The sequence below is a fragment of the Aethalodelphis obliquidens genome, unplaced genomic scaffold, assembly GCF_003676395.1.
Source record: "Aethalodelphis obliquidens isolate GAN/ISIS:26980383/991018 unplaced genomic scaffold, ASM367639v1 scaffold8, whole genome shotgun sequence".
Lineage (NCBI taxonomy): Eukaryota > Metazoa > Chordata > Mammalia > Artiodactyla > Delphinidae > Aethalodelphis > Aethalodelphis obliquidens.
The window spans coordinates 57394127-57411813 of NW_020837952.1; the positions used below are offsets into that span (position 1 = coordinate 57394127).

Genomic DNA, 17687 nt, shown 5'->3' on the forward strand with positions numbered 1-17687 from the left:
GCATTTTCCTCAGTGCCTGCAGTTCATCCAGTCCCATGAAAACAGCAGAATGCAGATCCTTGGATTTTCACACAAATGTGATAATTATAGTACATTTAGCCGCTAGTGGACACAAAATTCCAGCAGAATCTTTAATTCTACTACCAAGACTTAGACCCCCTCTCCCCCCACATACTACCATACCCACCTTGGTCATCTTTCCCCATTTTCACTTTCCGTGGAAATTGGACTGCAAGCTAGAAATGATGCCCAGCCAATCGCAGTTGGAATAGGTTTGTGGTGTGGGCTTCCTTGAGCTGGGAAGGAGAAACCTGTGTCCAGGAGGGCTGAGATCTGAAGGTAGGAGAGAGGTTTTGTGAGCCCTGAGCTGGGACGAGGTTCCACGGATGCTGTGAATTCTAGGCTGTTGGCTTTTTGTTTAGGATGAACAGTTAAGAATGTGGGTTTGGGTGGATTATTTGGGGCTAAGAGCTGGGCTCTTGAGTCTTAGGTATAGGAAAGTTGAGGCATCAGTAGGTTTGGATTTGAAAATCTGAAAATAATAATCCCTTAAATAGCACTTTTTAGTTTATAACAAAAGGGCTTTCACATATGCTGTCTCATCTGTCCTCCATAGCAACCATGTCAGCTCGACATTTTTCAGTCCTCATTTTCCAGATGAGAAACCTGAGGCTTAGAGAGCTGAAGGTTCTCCCTGGAAGGTCACATAACAGAGCTAGGATTCCCACCTGGTTTTCTGCCTCCAAATCTTCACCTTCTCCCAGAGTCCTGGCTACCTTAGCAAGTTACTTTTCAGGCGCTTCTTGTGAGCACAGTGCGATACTGTGGGGCAGGCTTGGGTTGAGTTTGCCACTTAGAGGCTGGTTGGGAAGAGAAAGTTAACTAGCGAACCAATGAGAGAACAAGGAAATGGTCAATACTAGGGTCAATGCGGTGGGAGTGGAGAGAAGAGAGAGCTCTCAGGGTAACCTGGAAAAGTTAGGGAAGGCTTCCTTCAGCAAGTGGGTCTTGAGCTTGAAAGAATGGGGATGCTTGGCTGGGGTGGAGAAGAGGTAGGGGATTCTGGGCTCACCACCATTGCTTCCGCTCTGGGAGGTTGACGTACATTCTGGCTAATTCTTACAGTGGCTCCTTGAGGGGTGAGCATTATTATCTCCATCTCACAGCTGAACACACTGAGGAACACATGATTTATGTGGCTGGCCCAAGATCACCTGGCTGGATTTGAAGCCAGTCCTGGGTGACTGTTAAGTGTGCTGCGTGGCGTCAGAATTGGACCACCTCCATCCCAAATATGTAGACAAGAACAGAGACCAGGACAGTTTGAACTGGCACATGTTCCGGGGGTGGGGGCTTAAGCTAAAATGTCAGCAGGCTCCCCAAGGCCAGGGAGTTTTAATGAACCAGCCCTGTGCCCCATGGCCTCGCAGGTACTCTCAGGAGGTTTCTGGAAGCCTGACTGCAGAAGGCAGAATGGTGGTGGAAGGAAGACTGAGCCCTGAGTGTGGAGATCCGAGTTAAGTTCCTAGTGCCTGCCAGTGCCTGGCTTGACGCCACGGAGGAGCTTGTGGCTTGGAAAGGAGAAAGATATGGATGATTAACCTGAGCTTCCCAAGGACAGGAACTGGATCTGATTCACCCTCTGTGTCCCAGGCCCCCGTGGAGGTGCCAGGAGGACACATTCAGCCATTTTGTTGTCAAATTGAATTATGTCCCAGTGTAGAGGAAGAAGATTTCTTTTGCCCTGGGGGGTGGAAGGTCTGAGAAGAAGTGCCATTTAAATATTTGAAAGATGGGTTGAGGGCTTCCCTGGTGGTGCAGTGGTTAAGAATCCGCCTGCCAATGCAGGGGACACGGGTTCAATCCCCGGTTGGGAAGATCCCACGTGCCGTGGAGCAACTAAGCCCGTGCACTACAACTACTGAGCCTGCGCTCTAGAGCCCGCGAGCCACAACTACTGAAGCCCACACGCCTGGAGCCCGTGCTCCGCAATAAGAGAAGCCACTACAATGAGAAGCCTGCGCACCACAACAAAGAGTAGCCCCTGCTCGCCGCAACTAGAGAAAGCCCGCGTGCAGCAACGAAGACCCAACATAGCCAAAAATAAATAAATACAATAAATTTTTTTAAAAATTAAAAAAAAAAAAAGAAAGATGGGTTGAGAAAGGCCAGAGAAAGGGCATTCTAGGGAGAGGCACTGAGCTGGACAAAGGCAGGGTGGTGTGAAGTAAGAACAGGCAGATCATCTGGTACAGCCACGGTGCAGGTGGCAGGTGTGAGTTCAGGTTCACGTCAGGCTCTGCCACTGTTGGTCCCTTGGGTTCTCCAGGCCCAAGTTTCCTTTTCCGAAAATGAGCCCTGAGGTTTGATGATGTTTGGTGGTAACCTCTGGGAGGAGCCCAAGTGCCCGGGGATCGGGACAGGAGACTCAGATGAGAGGAACTAGAGGGGTTTAAAATTTTTTAGTAACTTAACAAACACCAATCCAGCAATTAGCTAGTGGCCAGCTCTCATGAGTGGTTTCTCCTAGATGCGCTTATTCAATCTTTATGATAGCCCTATAGGTGGGCGCTATAATTGTCCCCATTTTACAGATGAAGAAACTGTGGCACAGAGAGGTTAAGTGACATCGTGTAAGTGACAGAGCTGGAGGGCAAACCCGGGCAGTTTGGCTCTTGAGCTGGCCCAGTGGAGGACTAGGTAAGGCTGGGAGGGAGGGAGGCAGGAGGCTGACGGGGCTGGTGGTGATAAGGTGAGACAGCAGAAGGTGGAGGTATCCTCTGAGGAAGTCTGGCTGCAGCCTCAACTGGAGCCTCAGCTGGGGTTGATGAAGTGACTGCTACGTGTCAGCTCCCAGGAGTCTCCACAGAAGCCAGTTCCTTTCATCACATTTAATGGCCCATAGAAAACAGGCTCGTTTTCCTTTCTCTGTCATCACCAGCTATGGGGCTCCTTCCCACCTTATTTATTTCTCCTAGTAAGTCTGTTTCTTTGCAGGCACCCTGATGGCTTCTGCAGGTGTGTTAGCGCTGTTTCCCCATCAGGCTGTGGAGGCCCAGAGGGAAGGGGCGGCAGCATTTCTGCATCCAGGAGACATCTCTAGTTGACTTCAGTTCCGCGGCAATTCCCGAGCCCCGAATCAGAGGCTGAGACACAGGCCTGATGGTGACAGTGGCAGTAGCGACAGCAGCCACCATGTCTGGAATGCGGCCGTGTGCCGGCCCTGTGCTTGTGCTTTCTGCGCTTTCTCTTACTGAATCCACTTAATGACTCTTTTGAGGCAGGAACAACTCTTGACAGCCCCATTTTGCAGATGGGGAGACTGAGGTTCCAAGATCACACAGCTGAGGTAGAGCAGGGGGTCAGAGGGAGCCAAGCCTGCTGGACTCCTGAGTCCGAGGTCTTAGCCGTCCTGCAGGAGAGATGCTGTCAAGCTATTTCAGTCTCCATGGAGCTCTTTTCTTATCTGTCTGGAAACCCTAATGATCTAACATTTGTATCGTGCTTTTGCCCACAGTCTCTCATTAATCCTCATGATAATCTTTCAAGGTGAAAGAGGTCTCTGTTTTTCAGAAGAAACCCGAGGGGCCCCCCACCCCTCAGTTCTTCCTGTCTTGTCCACACCATGACTCAGAGAGGGAACCGGGTATCAGATTCCCTGACGCTGAGAGCTGGGGTCAGCCAGCGAGAATCCGTCGAGCGCTTCCTTGAGGGCTGCGGGCAAGGTCGAGGCTCTGACCCTTCCGGGCTTTTCAGAGGCTCATCTAAGCTCTTGTTCTCTGGAGCATTCCGTGTCATACCCTGTCCCTTTGCAGGCAGAGGAGCACAGGGCAGGGAGTCCAAAGTCCTGCCTTTCGTTCAGTCCCAGCACACACTTGCTGCGTGAGTTGGGGCACCATCATCCTGTCATTCCTGGCCTCAGTCTCCTGTTCTGAAAAATGGCCTTGCTGATTCAGTCCTGTCTGCCTCAGGTTTGCTCTGAAACTTAAATGAAGGAACTTTGAAAGCTATAAAGACCACCCGGTGTGAGGGCATGGTTGTGATTGCCATGAGCATTTAATAACATCCAGAGTGTTTCTGAATCTTCTTCTCCACGGCCCACCTTGATCCAGGCCTGGACGACTGCAGTAGCCTCCTAACTAATCTGACACCTTCCCCTCTTGTCGTCCGTCCTCAACACAGCAGCCAAGTGGATCTTCTCAAGAGCGAGACCCTGTCACTCCTCTGCTGAAAACCTTCCAGTGGTTTCCTGGCACACATAGAGCACAGTGCTGGCTCTCCAGCTTGGCCCGTGTGTAGCTCTCTGACCAGCCTCAGCCTGTCCCTTGCCCCTTCCTTCCTGCTTGGCCTGCCCTCACTTCAGTACTGCAGCCTCATTGGCCTTCTGTCTTTTCCTTGAATATTCTAAGTTTGTTCCCACCTCAGGGCCATTGTCTTCGCCATAGCCTGTGCCAGGTGTGCCCTTACCCCCCTCCCACGTTCCTGTGACTGGATCCTAATTGTCCCTTTTAAATGCCACCTCCTTGGAAGGGCCTTCGCTAAGCTCCCAGCCCACCCCCCTCTCCATCATTCCCTGCCACGTTTCCTATTTTAGTTTCTTTGTAACTCTTTTTTTTTTTTTCTGTGGTTCGCGGGCCTCTCACTGGTGTGGCCTCTCCCGCTGCGGAGCACAGGCTCCGGACGCGCAGGCTCAGCGGCCATGGCTCACGGGCCCAGCCGCTCCGCGGCATGTGGGATCTTCCCGGAGCGGGGCACGAACCCGCGTCCCCTGCATCGCAGGCGGACTCCCAACCGCTGCGCCACCAGGGAAGCCCTGTGTAACTCTTAACTGTATCATTACTTGTGCATTTAACACTGGCCTTTTTATTTGTCTTGCTGTGCGTGGACCACAAGCTGTCCAAGGCCAGGGACTTCATTAACCTTGTTCTCCCAGCATCTGGCAGAGCCCATTGCACACAAAGGTGTCCTGTGGTTATTTGTTGAGTAAATGAATAATAGTAGCAGGGTGGTCCGGAGCAGCCCTTGCCAGAAAACAGTGGCCTAGAAGGAAACTGCAAAGAAATTGGGGTTGACTGATTGAAAAGTACTTACAGGATAATTTTGAAAGTTGCCAAGTATTCTTTGATGGTGCCCAGTTCAGCAGAAACACAAATTTCTGACCTCCTCTGGGGTGTGTGTGTGTGTGTGTGTAGGCGGAGGGGACTATGTAAATCTGAAAAATAGTCTTGGAAGGTGGATATCATCAGCTCCATCTTGTAAATGACAAAAAAGAGGCTCAGGCTGATTCCCTGAAAGCTAGCGTGGGACAGGGCTGGGACTGGAACCGGCTCAGGGCCCTCTGCAGAGCAGCCCATGAAACTCTTGGTGCCCAGGTGGGGATTTCTCCGCCCATGAACAGGAGCAGTGACTTCAAATTGCTCAAAAAAAAGAAAAAGAGTGGTAACCAGTCACTCTGAGCTCTGGACTCTGGGCAAGCTCTGTTTTTTTTTTTTCATTTTTATTTTTTAACAGTGAGCTTCTGTTACTTTTCTATTATATATATAAAAGAGTTACTGTTTAAACGTCTCACTTTAGCAGCCTAGCAGGTGGGTCTTGGAGGTGGAGAAGCAGGAGTAGAGCTTGGGCCCCTGGAGAAAGATGTGGGTTTGAACCCTTCTGTGCAGTTGGGCCCTTAGGTTGTTGCGAACAAGAAAGACAAGATGAAGAAAGTAAAAGCCTCTTTGGGGGACTTCCCTGGTGGCACTGGGGTACTTCCCTGGTGGCACAGTGGTTGAGAATCCGCCTGCCAATGCAGTGGACACGGGTTCAAGCCCTGGTCCGGGAAAATCCCACATGCCGCAGAGCAACTAAGCCCGTGCGCCACAACTACTGAGCCTGCGCTCTAGAGCCCACGAGCCACAACTACTGAGCCCGCATGCCACAACTACTGAAGCCCCTGTGCCTAGAGCCCGTGCTCGGCAACAAGACAAGCCACTGCAATGAGAAGCCCGCACACCGCAACGAAGAGTAGCCCCTGCTCCCTGCAGCCAGAGAAAGCCCGCATGCAGCAACAAAGACCCAACACAGCCAAAAATAAATAACAAAAAAAAAAAGCCCTTTGGAACCAGAATGCTGTGGGAGGGTGGAGATTACGCTTTGCAGCTGACTCTTAGTTTGGCTTATAGTGGGGCCGTGGAGGGGGCCTGGGGGAAGTTTCTTGAACTTTGGTTTCTATTCAAGGTGGCCAGTTAAAAGAAACAAACTGCAGGTTCCTGAGTCCTGCGGGTATCCATTGCGTGTTCATTTCTGGACAGATGTTCCTGGCGGAGCCTGGAGGTGCCAGTACCTGCAGCCTCCTTCCCATGCAGCAGTGTGGCCTTGGGCAAGTCACAGATCCCGCCAAGCCTCATTTAAAAAAAAAAAAAAAAAAAAAAAAAGACTTTATTTTTGCAAGTCTCGCTTTTTGGTGGAAAGTGGGGATAATAGCACCTACTTTTGAGATTACTGTAGGGATAAATAACCTGATTCCTGAGAGCAGGACTTCCCAAGCACCTCTGTACTGCAGACTTATCAGGCAGCCTGGGGAAGCCCATGCATGCCTTCTCAGAATACTCTTTTTTTTTCTTTTTTTTTTTTTGCGGTACGCGGGCCTCTCACTGTTGTGGCCTCTCCCGTTGCGGAGCACAGGCTCCGGACGCACAGGCTCAGCGGCCATGGCTCATGGGCCCAGCCGCTCCGTGGCATGTGGGATCTTCCCGGACCGGGGCACGAACCCATGTCCCCTGCATCGGCAGGCGGACTCTCAACCACTGCGCCACCAGGGAAGCCCCTCAGAATACTCTTTTTAAATGCATAAAGTAACATACACAGGATTACAAAGGAAACCAATTCTCTTGAACTACAGCTGGGCTTTTACATCAATGCACTAAAAAATAAGATCTGCAGTGAGTCTAATGTAACTACTGTAATTTTGAAGTTGTGGTGAGCGTGAACAATATTTTGTTGTGTCCGCAGTAGCTGAAATTTGACAGGGAAAAAGCTGTAATTTCTTGTGCTGACACTACTGAGTGTATTGCCTACATTCATAATCGAGTGGAATGTTAAATATCAGGTAGGAGTTAGTGAAAAAAGTTGCAAATGTTTTCCCAGACCCCTGAAGAAAGGTCACATACCCCTGAATTCTCTCCCTGGGCCCCAGGTTCAAAACCCCTGCCATAGAAGGTGCTTCACGCCCAGCAGGTAGCCTCCAGAAGTGAGCTGAGACCCCTCCCTGACCTCCTTGGAGCAGAGGGTCCTCGGGCTCCATGCAGACCCAGAAAGCTGATGAGTGAGGTCGGGGACTGTGAAATTAAAGCCTTCCTGGTCTCTCGGAGTAAGCCATCGAGGGCCTGGTGAGTCAGGAGAAGTGCCAGGCGTGGAGATGACGTAAGCTCAGGTGGTGTTCATGCTGTGCGTGGCCCGTCTGCAGGCTGCACTGGGGCAGGTGAGTGCTCGGGGTGGGGTGGCAGGGTGCAGTGTGGGTCTAGGCTGAAGGCGGCCTGTGGGGGTGAGGGAGCACTTTTGAGTCAGGAGGTGACACTGTGTGGTCTCCAGAGTCCAACTACCAGAGTTCAAAGCCCAGCTCTGTCACTTAGTAACGAACCCTGGCCGGTCACTTCACCTCTTTGTGCCTTGGTTTCCTCATCTGTAAAATGAGGATGATAGTAGTACTTTCTTAAGGGGTGTTATGAGGATTAAGTATTATACTTAAAGCTCTTAGAATAATACCTGGTAAGAGAAAGTGCTTAATAAATGATGACTGAGGGATTTCCCTGGCGGTCCAGTGGTTAGGACTCCATGCTGTCACTGCCCAAGGGCCCGGGTTCCATCCCTGGTTGGGGAACTAAGATCCCGCAGGCCACGCGGTATGCCAAAAAAAAAAAAAAAAAAGATTACTGAAACCCACATCTTCACTGTTATTCTAGGATTTATGAGACTCCACTTACTCAGAATATGTTTCTCTGTGCTGCTCAGAGATGAATCAGACCCAGCTTCTGGCTTCAAGGAGCTCCTAGTTTAGGGAGAGAATGGGAACATTAACTAGGATCAGTGCAGTGCTTGTGAGCTTGGGGTGCTGTGCAAAGGTGGGGTTTGGGGAAGGAAGGCTTCCTGGTAGAGGAGCCACCTCAGCTGAGCTTTTTTTTTTTTTTAATTTGTTGATCCTCTTATTTATTTATTTTTTGGCTGCATTGGGTCTTCGTTGCTGCGTGGTCTCTCTCTAGTTGCAGCGAGCGGGGTCTACTCTTTGTTGCGGCGCGTGGGCTTCTCATTGCGGTGGCTTTTGTTGTGGAGCACAGGCTCTAGGCACGCGGTCTTCAGTAGTTGTGGCTCGTGGGCTCAGTAGTTGTGGCTCGCGGGCTCTAGAGCACAGTCTCAGTAGTTGTGGTACACGGGCTTAGTGGCTCCATGGCATGTGCGATCTTCCCGGACCAGGGCTCGAACCCGTGTCCCCTGCGTTGGCAGGCGGATTCTTAACTACTGCGCCACCAGGGCAGCCCTCAGCTGAGCTTTAAAGAAGCACTGGGCATTAGGGTTGTTCCAGGAAGAGCGGGCAGCTTGAACGGGAAGCTGGATGCTCCAAAGTTGCTGGAGTGTCACATTCCAGGCCTGGCCATGGGTGGGTGCTGTGTGACCTGGGTGAGCAGCTTGACCTTTGTCCTCCTGGTAGTGGGTGTCATGCAAGGTTTGGTTTGTTTTCTAACTTTCTTCACAGGAAGTTACAAAAATGGTAACAAAGAGTTCCCTTCACCCAGCTTCCCTTGATGGTGATATACAGCCAATATACATGATCAAAACCGGAAAACTGGCATTGGTACATTAGTGGACTACAGAGCTTATTCACTTTCCGCCTTTTCTTAAACCTACATTCATTTGTGCGTGTGCAGGCACCTGGGAGGGTTTTGATGTCGCACGGGGGAGTGACGTTGACATGTATGTCGGATACCCCTGACCACCAAATGGCAGCAGATTGGAGGGAGCTCGACGGAGGCTGCTGGCCAGAGATGATGAGGGCCTGCTAGTGGAGATGATGGGAGAAGAGTGAAGAAGTGTTTGGGAGGTGAGGGTGGAAGGAACTGGAGATTGAGAACAGGATGACGGTTGGATCTAGGACTAGAGTTGGGGAACAATGGCGGAGGAGCAGGATTAGGGGAGAAGCTGCTGAGTTAAGTTTGGGATGTGTTGAGTGAGAAGAACACCCAGCCCAACTGGGATGGGCGCCAGGGAGGACTTTCTGGACACGGAGGCATCCAAGCTGGGTCTTAAAGGATGAGTAGGAGTTGGCTGGGGGCGGGCTGGGGAGGATGAGGGCGTTCCACGTAGAGGGTTCAGGATGAGGAAAGGCACAGAGGTCCTCAACAGTCTGGGGATTGGACATCTGGGTAAGCGCTTCCCAGAAGGTAAGAGATGTGAATCTGAAATACTGGGGAGGGGGTGAGCCTGGTGGGAGGAATAGATTTGTGAGTCACTGACATGACTCATGAGATCATGAAATGCAAGAGCTCATCTGGGGAGAGCATGTCAAGTGAGGAGAGCACCGTCCCTTAACTGGAAGATCTGGGCAGAGGAGTGGAGGACCAGCAGACGCAGCCAGGGGTCCTAGAAAAGGCCAGTAAAAAGCTGTCCCCCACTGGACTCAGCCGCTCGGAGGCCCCTGGGACGGGGAGGACCCTTGGCAGGCACCCTCAGTGGAGTGGGCATGGGCTTGCTGGGAGTAGGAAGTGAGGATGTGGGAACAGCATAGACAACCCTTTCACGAAATGTGACCAAGAGGCGGAAGGGATAAATTGGGAGATTGGCACTGACATATACACGCTACTGTATATAAAATAGGTAACTAAGAAGAACCTGCTGTACAGCACAGGGAACTCCCCTCAATACTCTGTAATGGCCTATATGGGAAAAGAATCTTAAAAAAAAAATGAGTGGATATATGTGTATGTACAACTGATTCATTTTGCTATACATCTGAAACTAACACAACATTGTAAACTATACTCCAATAAAAATTTTTTAAAAATGTGACCAAGAAAGGGAATCAAGATTGTGCTAGCCAGAAGGGGATTCAGGAGCAGAGGAGGGAATTATTTTGGGGGTGGGGGAGTCTTGAGCATGATGACACACTCAGGGTCCTGGGGCTGGGTCTGATTACTTAATGGGCGACAATAAGGGTAATTATGGTGATGTGTGTGGGCCCTGGGGCCAGGCTGCTAGGGTTTGAATCCCAGGTCTACCTTGTTTCAGCTGTGTGACCTTGGGCAAGTCACTTGACTTCTCTGTGCCTCTGTTTCCTCCTCCACAAAATGAGAATGATAGCAGTCCCTATCTCATAGGATTGTGCAATCCTTAAGGAAGGTATTATGTGTATAGGGATCATGACAGCCCCTGGAACATGGTAGCCACTCAGGAAATGTTAATATTATTACCTGATTGTGAATTTATCTCGGTCTCAGTTTTGCTCATTTATGTATTCAACACTCATTCATTCTTATCTAGGTAATGCTTGGATTGGGTGAGTTGATACACATTCATCCATTTCTTTTTCATCCAAACCACCATTTCCTGAGCACTTCCTCTGTGTCAAGCATGGGCCAGACGTTGAGATTTTGGAGGGGCTAGCACAGTCCCTGCCTGGTCTGATGAAGATCTGAGTCTTTAAAATTCTGTCATCTTCAAACCCTTCTCCAAAATGGAAAAAACAATGTGTTTCCTTCATGGTTCTCAGGTCAATGGTTTGGTCTTTTTCTTGGGAAGAACAGTCCATGGACATTTTGGCAGTCCTGGAGCACTGGGCTTAAAATCAGGCTACTGGTTCCCATTTGGCCCCTGTCCTACTGTTGGCCTGATGTCAGTCATCTCATTTTGTATTTTAGATTACAAGGCTAATACTTGCTCTCTGCAAAAAGTCCAGACCATGGTGAGGTATATAAAGCAGAAAGGAAAGTGGTCTGTTGCCTCTTGGCAGATCCCAGGTCCCAGAGAGAACCAGTTAAATTGGAGAATATTCTCTCACACAGAGGTAATCATACAACCCAGAATGTTCTGAAATCTGCTTTTTTCCTTTCTCAACCACGTACAGAGACATCTCCATGACAGTACATATAGATTCAATAGCTGCATTGTATTCCATAATGCAAGTGATTGATTAAGCTATTCTCTACTGGTGGACATTAAGGTTGCTTCTAGTTTTTTTCTCTTTAAAAAAAAAAAGAAAAAGAATCCCTGGGGACTTCCCTGGTGGTCCAGGGGTTAAGACTCCGTGCTCCCAATGCAGCGGCCCGGGTTTGATCGCTGGTCAGGGAACTAGATCCGCATGCCTGCAACTAAGAGCCTGCATGCCGTAACTAAAAATTCCACATGCTTAAACTAAAAGGTCCCGCACGCGTCAACGAAGATCCTGCATGCAGCAGTGAAGATCCTGAGTGCCGCAGCTAAGGCCCAGTGCAGCCAAATAAATAAATAAATATATTTTTAAAATCCCTGTACAAATATAATTTGAGGGCTTGTACAAGGATTTTGGTAGGTTAAATTCTTGGAAGAGAAATTTCTGGGTCAAAGGGAAAGGGCATTTTATCATTTGGAAGGCTTTTGGCTGCAAGTAACAGAATTCCTTCCTCAAAATGGAGTTTATTAAAATCTCAAGTGATAAATGAGGGGGAGCAGTTCATTGAGTCAGTTTATTAAACACCTTTGGGCAGTCTTTCTTCTCTGCCATCTTCTTACCACGCTTTGCCATACAGCAGCAGGAAAGGGATTATTTCTCCTGTCCCATTTTAAGTGTGAAAGAAATCTTTCCCAGAAGCCCCTTAGCTGATTTCCTCTCCTTCCTATTGGCCAGGGTGATGTCACATGCCCTCGTCCAAGCCAATCCTGGCGAGGAAAAGGACCGTTACGATTGGTTTAGCCCAGTGCAGCTTCACCGGGGTACCTGGGAAAGCAACAGTATTGGGGCAGTGCCAGGGAGGAGGAAGGGGAGCTGGCTGGTGGGTAGGCAGCTTGCTCATTTTGGTAGACGTTGCTTCTCAGACACCATCAGTTCACACACTCACTGTATTGGCAGTGTTGGAGAGTGCCCATTCCTCCGCCTCATCGACCTGGCTCTCTTCTCTCATTAGCCTCATGAGTGAAAAGTGTTGTCTTGTTGTTTTAACATGTGGTTCTGTCATCAGTGAGTTTCTTTTCCTTTTTTTTGGCTGTGCCATGCAGCTTGTGGGATCTTAGTTCCCCACCCAGGGATCGAACCCAGGCCCCTAGCAGTGAAAGCACTGAGTCCTAACCACTGGACTGCCAGGGAATTCCCTGAGGATCGTTTATTTTTTTAAAATAAATTTTTTTATTTATTTTTATTTATTTTTGGCTGCATTCAGTCTTTGTTGCTGTGCACAGGCTTTCTCTAGTTGTGGCGAGTGGGGGCTACTCTTCATTGCAGTGCACGGGCTTCTCATAGCAGTGGCTTCTCTTGTTGCAGAGCGCGGGCTGTAGGCACGCAGGCTTCAGTAATTGTGGCACACAGGCTCAGTAGTTGTGGCTCGCGGGCTCTAGAGCGCAGGCTCAGTAGTTGTGGCGCACGGGCTTTGTTGCTCCGCGGCATGTGGGATCTTCCTGGACCAGGGATCGCACCCCTGTCCCCTGCTATAACGAAGTGTCATAGACTGGGCGTCTTAAATGACAGAAATTTATTTTCTCGCAGTTTTGGAGGGTGGACGACCCAGATCAAGGTGCTGGCGGATTTGGTTTCTAGTGAGAGTCTCTTGTGCTTGCAGACAGCTGGCCGCCTTCTCACTGTGGCCTCATCTGGCCTTTCCTTGGTGATGCCTGCTTGTGGGGAGAGGGAGGGAGAACTCTCTGGTGTCTCTTCTAATAAAGACACTAATCCTAGCAGATCAGAACCCTACCCTTATAACCCCATTTAACCTTAATTACCTCCTTTGAGGCCCTATTTCCAAACAGTCACATTGGGGGTTAGGGCTTCCAACATAAGGTTTTCGGGGGACACGAACATTCCATCTATCAATTCTGCCCTTGCCCCCCCCCCCAAATTCATGTTCTCATCACATACAAAATGGATTCATTCCATCCCAACAGCACCCGAATCCTTATCTAATTACAGCATCAAGTCTCAAGTTCAGAGTCTCATCTGAATCCGATACGGTTAAGACTGGAGGTGTGATTCATCCTGAAGCAGAATTCCTCTCCAGCTGTGAACTTATGACACCAGACAAGTTAGAAGGTTTCAAAATACAGTGGTGGGACAGACATGGGATAGACGTTTCCATTCCAAAAGGGATTCATCGGAAAGAGGAAAGAGGTCACAGGTTCCAGGCAAGTCCAAAGCCCAATGGGGCAAATTCCATTCGATTTTCAGGCTGGAGAAGCATCTTTGGCTTGATGCTCCCCTTTCCCGACCCACTGGGGCACAGCATCACCCCCACAGCTCTTCCAGCACTTTGCCCCCCAAGACTCTGGGCCTGTTGAAAAGGAGGCAGTAGCCCCACCCTTTGAAACCAGGGAGGCAGCCCTGATGATCTCTGAATTATCTTTGGGGTTATATTTCCCTTTTCTTAAAGGATAGAGCATGTTTGCAGCCAAATGGTTCTATGATCCTGTCCTGTAGAATTCCTTCCAGAAGTCCTGCAGCCTTCCTGCATTCCGTCATCCAGCCTTCTCTGTCCCCTTTAGTTCAAACTGGAATTATTTCTGCTGGTATAATCCCATCTCTGTTTCCGACTTCTGCTGATGGCTGATTTGATGCATACTGATCTCCTTACCACACGGTTGTTCAGCCACACCCTAGGTGTTCTCTTCAGAACACTCCTTCTCATTTTTTGCAATATGGATAAGCTGAGAATGTTCTGATTCTTCAAGTTCTGGTTCCTTTTGTTAAACGATTCCTTCTTCAATTCCTCTCTCTTCTCTCGTGTTTTACCATAAGCGGTAAGGAGGACTCATGCCACAACTCCCATACCTGGCTTAGAAAGCTCCTCTGCTAAATATTGTTTCATCGCTTGCAACGTCTACCTTCCACCAAACGCTAGAACACTATTCAGCCGAGACCTTTGCCACTTTCTAACAAGGATCACCTTTCCTCCAGTTTCCAATAACCTGTCCTTCATTTTCATCTGCGATCTCACCAGAATCGCCTTAGTGTCCGTATTTTTACCAACAGTTCTTTCATGGCAGTCTGGGGGTTTTTCTAGCATGTACCTCAAAACTCCTTCAGCCTCTACTCATCGTCCAGCTCCAAAGCCACTTTTGTATTTTTACTGTTTTTATTTTTACTGTATTTCTACTGTTTGTTATAGCAGCGCCCCACTTCTCAGTACCAAAATCTGTATTCGTCTAGCCAGGCTACCAGAAGAAAATTCTGGATCAGAGCCCTACCCTCGTGACCACATTTAACCTGAATTACTTCCTCAGAGGCCCCTTCTCCAAGTACAGTCACACTAGGGGTTAGGGCTTCAACATATTAATTTACTGGGGACACAAACATTTAATTCATCACAACCACCTATAAAAAGGTTCTTCCCAGGGCAGGGAAACTGAGGAAAAGGGAGGCGTGTGGGGCATTAGGTGACTGGTAGTTTTGCTAATGAGATGAAATCTATTTGCCAGCCCTGGCCTGGGAACTTTACACTCAATAAAATGAATCTAGAGTGGTCGATATATAGATCCTGGGACAGGAAATTGAGAGAAACATATTTTTGTGTGGGAGCCTTCCCCCTAGTCACTCCACAGACGCATCTGCCTTCTGTGGGATACAAGCGCTCACGGACACCAAGCACAGGCTCAGGTGCCTGGGAAGTTTGCTGAGCGGTTCCGCCTCTACTGTGCCTTTGAGGGGGGAGGGCAGCAGTGTCTTTACCAACCTAAAGTCAGCAGTTGTAGGCCTTGTGAGCCGTCTGAGCCTCACTCTCCCCATCTCTCAAATGTGGGTCCCAGCATGGTCCAGCCCACAGTCAGGATCAGATAAAATGTGGAAGATGACAGTGATTTCATAAACCGTCACATGCAGCCCACCAGAAGGCCTGCCCTCCCTGACACCAAGGAGCCAACTCCTACTCAACCTTCAAAACCCAATTCAGACGTTGCCCCTTTTGAGGAGCTTCCACTTTCTTTGTGCCTCATCCCAGCCAGTTTACCACAGGAGCCTGGTTTGGGGTACAGCTGCTGGGATATCTTTGTATGCTTCTAACTAGGTTGTAAGGCCTGAGTAGGGAAGGCACCCTGGCCTTCTCATCTGCATATAATGGGCATATGGCAGACATTGACTTGAATGTCCAGCACAGGAATTCTGATCTAACAGCCACCATTTATTAAGTGTCTGCGGTATACCAGGCCCTGAAATGAGTGCCTTCTATGTATTAATCCTGTTGGTGGGAGCTAGTTGTAATCTCCAATTTACCCAGCAGGAAACTGCCACTCGGGGGATCTGAACCCCTTTCCATAGCCCATGTCCATGGCTGCACTGCTCCTTTGGGATTTTGGTGGTTAGAGAAGTGGATTCACGCCCACCGGGTGAGGAGCCTTCTTCATGCTGCCTGGGGCAGAGAATGCTTATTCCCCGGCATGGGCTTCAGACTTACCAGGAATTACCACTGGGATGGTTACAGGCAGCATTGGTTTCTGTTTGCTCAGACCTCAGGGCCTAGAGAACTGACTCAGAGATGCGTCTGACCACTGAGGTTTTCTGAGAGGACTTTGGGCTGAACGGGGCTGGGGGTTGGGGGTGAGGGAGCGTAATAGGTCAGGTGTTCCCACGAGGCATGGGCTGGTGTGGGGAATTTGTGTGTGTGTGTGTGTGTGTGTGTGTGTGTGTGTGTGTGTGGTTCTATAACTTTATTGGACGATCACCAGTTAGCTCTCATCCACACTAACTGTAGATTTTTTAAAGTGGTGACAGGTACCTAGGTAACCAACTTATAGCGTTTGTTTGGTGACTCTTCAGTATGTTTTCTGGACAACCACACACGGATACGGTATGGGACATTCCTTGTTCCTCTGGCCTAGACAGTTTTGTTGAGCCTGGTGTCAATGCGTCCATCTGGAGTTCCCATCTTCTTTGTGGAAGATTTCTGGATTTCTTTGAGTGCCCGACGGGCACGCTTCTTGAAACCCACCCCATGGATGTGCCTGTGAATGTTGACAGTGTATTCTCTGGTCACTACCTCGTTGATGGTGGACCAGCCCTTCTTCTTCTCGCCACCCTTCTTTGCGGGAGCCGTCCTGCCGGGCCGGGGTTGGAAAAGATGGTGTGGGGAGCTGGACCAGCTGGAAAGGTAAAGAGAGGCTCCAGGCTGGATAGGACAGAGTCTGATTTGTGGTTTGAAAGACCCCTGTGATGACCTTGAGGAGATGGGGGCAGTGAGGAGGCTGGTTCTTGTCTGGGGCAGGTGGTGTGGAGGGATGGGCATGGCAGCTGTGGCTACACCTGTGTGTGACGGCCAGCGGCACCTTCCCCCATCCCACAGCTCCCCTGCCGGTGCTGGGCCTCCCTGTGTGGTGATGGGTACACCCTTGTCTTCCCCACCTGAAGACTCTCTCTTCCAGGGCAAGGATTGGGCCTGACCCCAGGCCCCCAGGAAATAGGGTGAATGAGTGTGTGATGGTCGTGTCGACGGGACCAGGAGCGGCTCCATGGAGGAGCCAGGCTTTGAAGGATGGATGGAATTTCGTTCACAGGATTGAGAGGAGCATGGCTACACAGGTGGAAGGAACTGCAGAGGCGCAGGCTAGGAGACAGGAAAGCCCAGCAGCCTGTTCCGGCTGGAAGCCTGCGTGGGGCATGGGTGTGAGGATGATGAGAGCTTGTGTCACAGACAGGGACACTGAGGACAGAGAGACCGACCAAGAGACCTGCTCGGCGAGGCACAGGCGGCCCAGGGCCACTGCAGCCTGCCTCCTGCAGGAGAACAGGATCTTTGTGTCCATCCCAGGAGACACTTGCAGAGGTTTTGGCAGGAGGGAGGGGCAGTGCTGGAGGACACATACTTCCGCGGTTGTTGGACTGTTGCTCTGAGCCAGGCGCTCTGCACGAGTCTAACCCCTCACGACAGCCAATGCGGTGGGAGTGCCATCAGCCCCACTTTCCCCATCAGGAATATGACTGAGGTCCAAAGTCACATTGTGTGCACATGCTGGCCTTCACACCCAGGTCTGAGTCCAGAGCCCTGGCCCAAGGCCCTGGCAGGGTGAGCAGGCGTGTAGTGAGCCCTTGCCAGTGGCCCTGGCCCTGCCTGGGGTGGGGAGCTGCTGTGTGCGAGTGTTCTGGGAGCCTGAAGACGCGGTGTGGCTCTACCCGTCCTGGGAAGGACAAGCGGGAGGAGGGAGGTTCTGGTGGCCTGAGCTCTTTGCTCCCATACTCTCGTCTCCTTGGAGCCTCACGGACACCCTGCTGGCCCCGGGCCACACGGCGTCTCACAGCTCAGAGTGTGGGGCAGGATGTGGCCCTTGACAAGCTGGGTTCCAGCCCTGTTTGCCCGCTCACTGGTCGAGTGACTTTGGGAAAGAGAGTTCACTTCTTTGCGCCCCACTTTCCTCATCTGTAAAACAGGCTTAGTGACCCCTGCCTGCTTACCTTATGTGAAGACAACGTTGTAGAACCCAGGTGGCAATAAAGGACAAGGAAGTAGAGAATTTTTGGAAGGTGTCAATTTGATACACTTGCTGCCTCT

At 50.2% G+C, this 17687-nt stretch overlaps 1 protein-coding gene and 1 pseudogene across 4 annotated transcripts in view; one reads left to right on the top strand and one right to left on the bottom strand.

Annotated features, from left to right (window-relative positions):
- The window catches only part of ZC3H7B (zinc finger CCCH-type containing 7B), a 53534-nt gene that overhangs the window by 1423 nt on the left and 34424 nt on the right, over nt 1-17687 (top strand). The window contains exon 2 of one of the 4 annotated variants that reach the window (XM_027107776.1): nt 13127-13338. The exons of the other annotated variants lie outside the window; for them this stretch is intronic. Coding sequence (XP_026963577.1) covers nt 13225-13338 — 114 coding nt within the window. The 5' untranslated portion in view covers nt 13127-13224. The remainder of the gene's footprint in view (nt 1-13126; nt 13339-17687) is intronic. 4 annotated transcript variants of the gene reach the window in all.
- Nucleotides 14645-16832, bottom strand: LOC113621076 (uncharacterized; annotated as a pseudogene).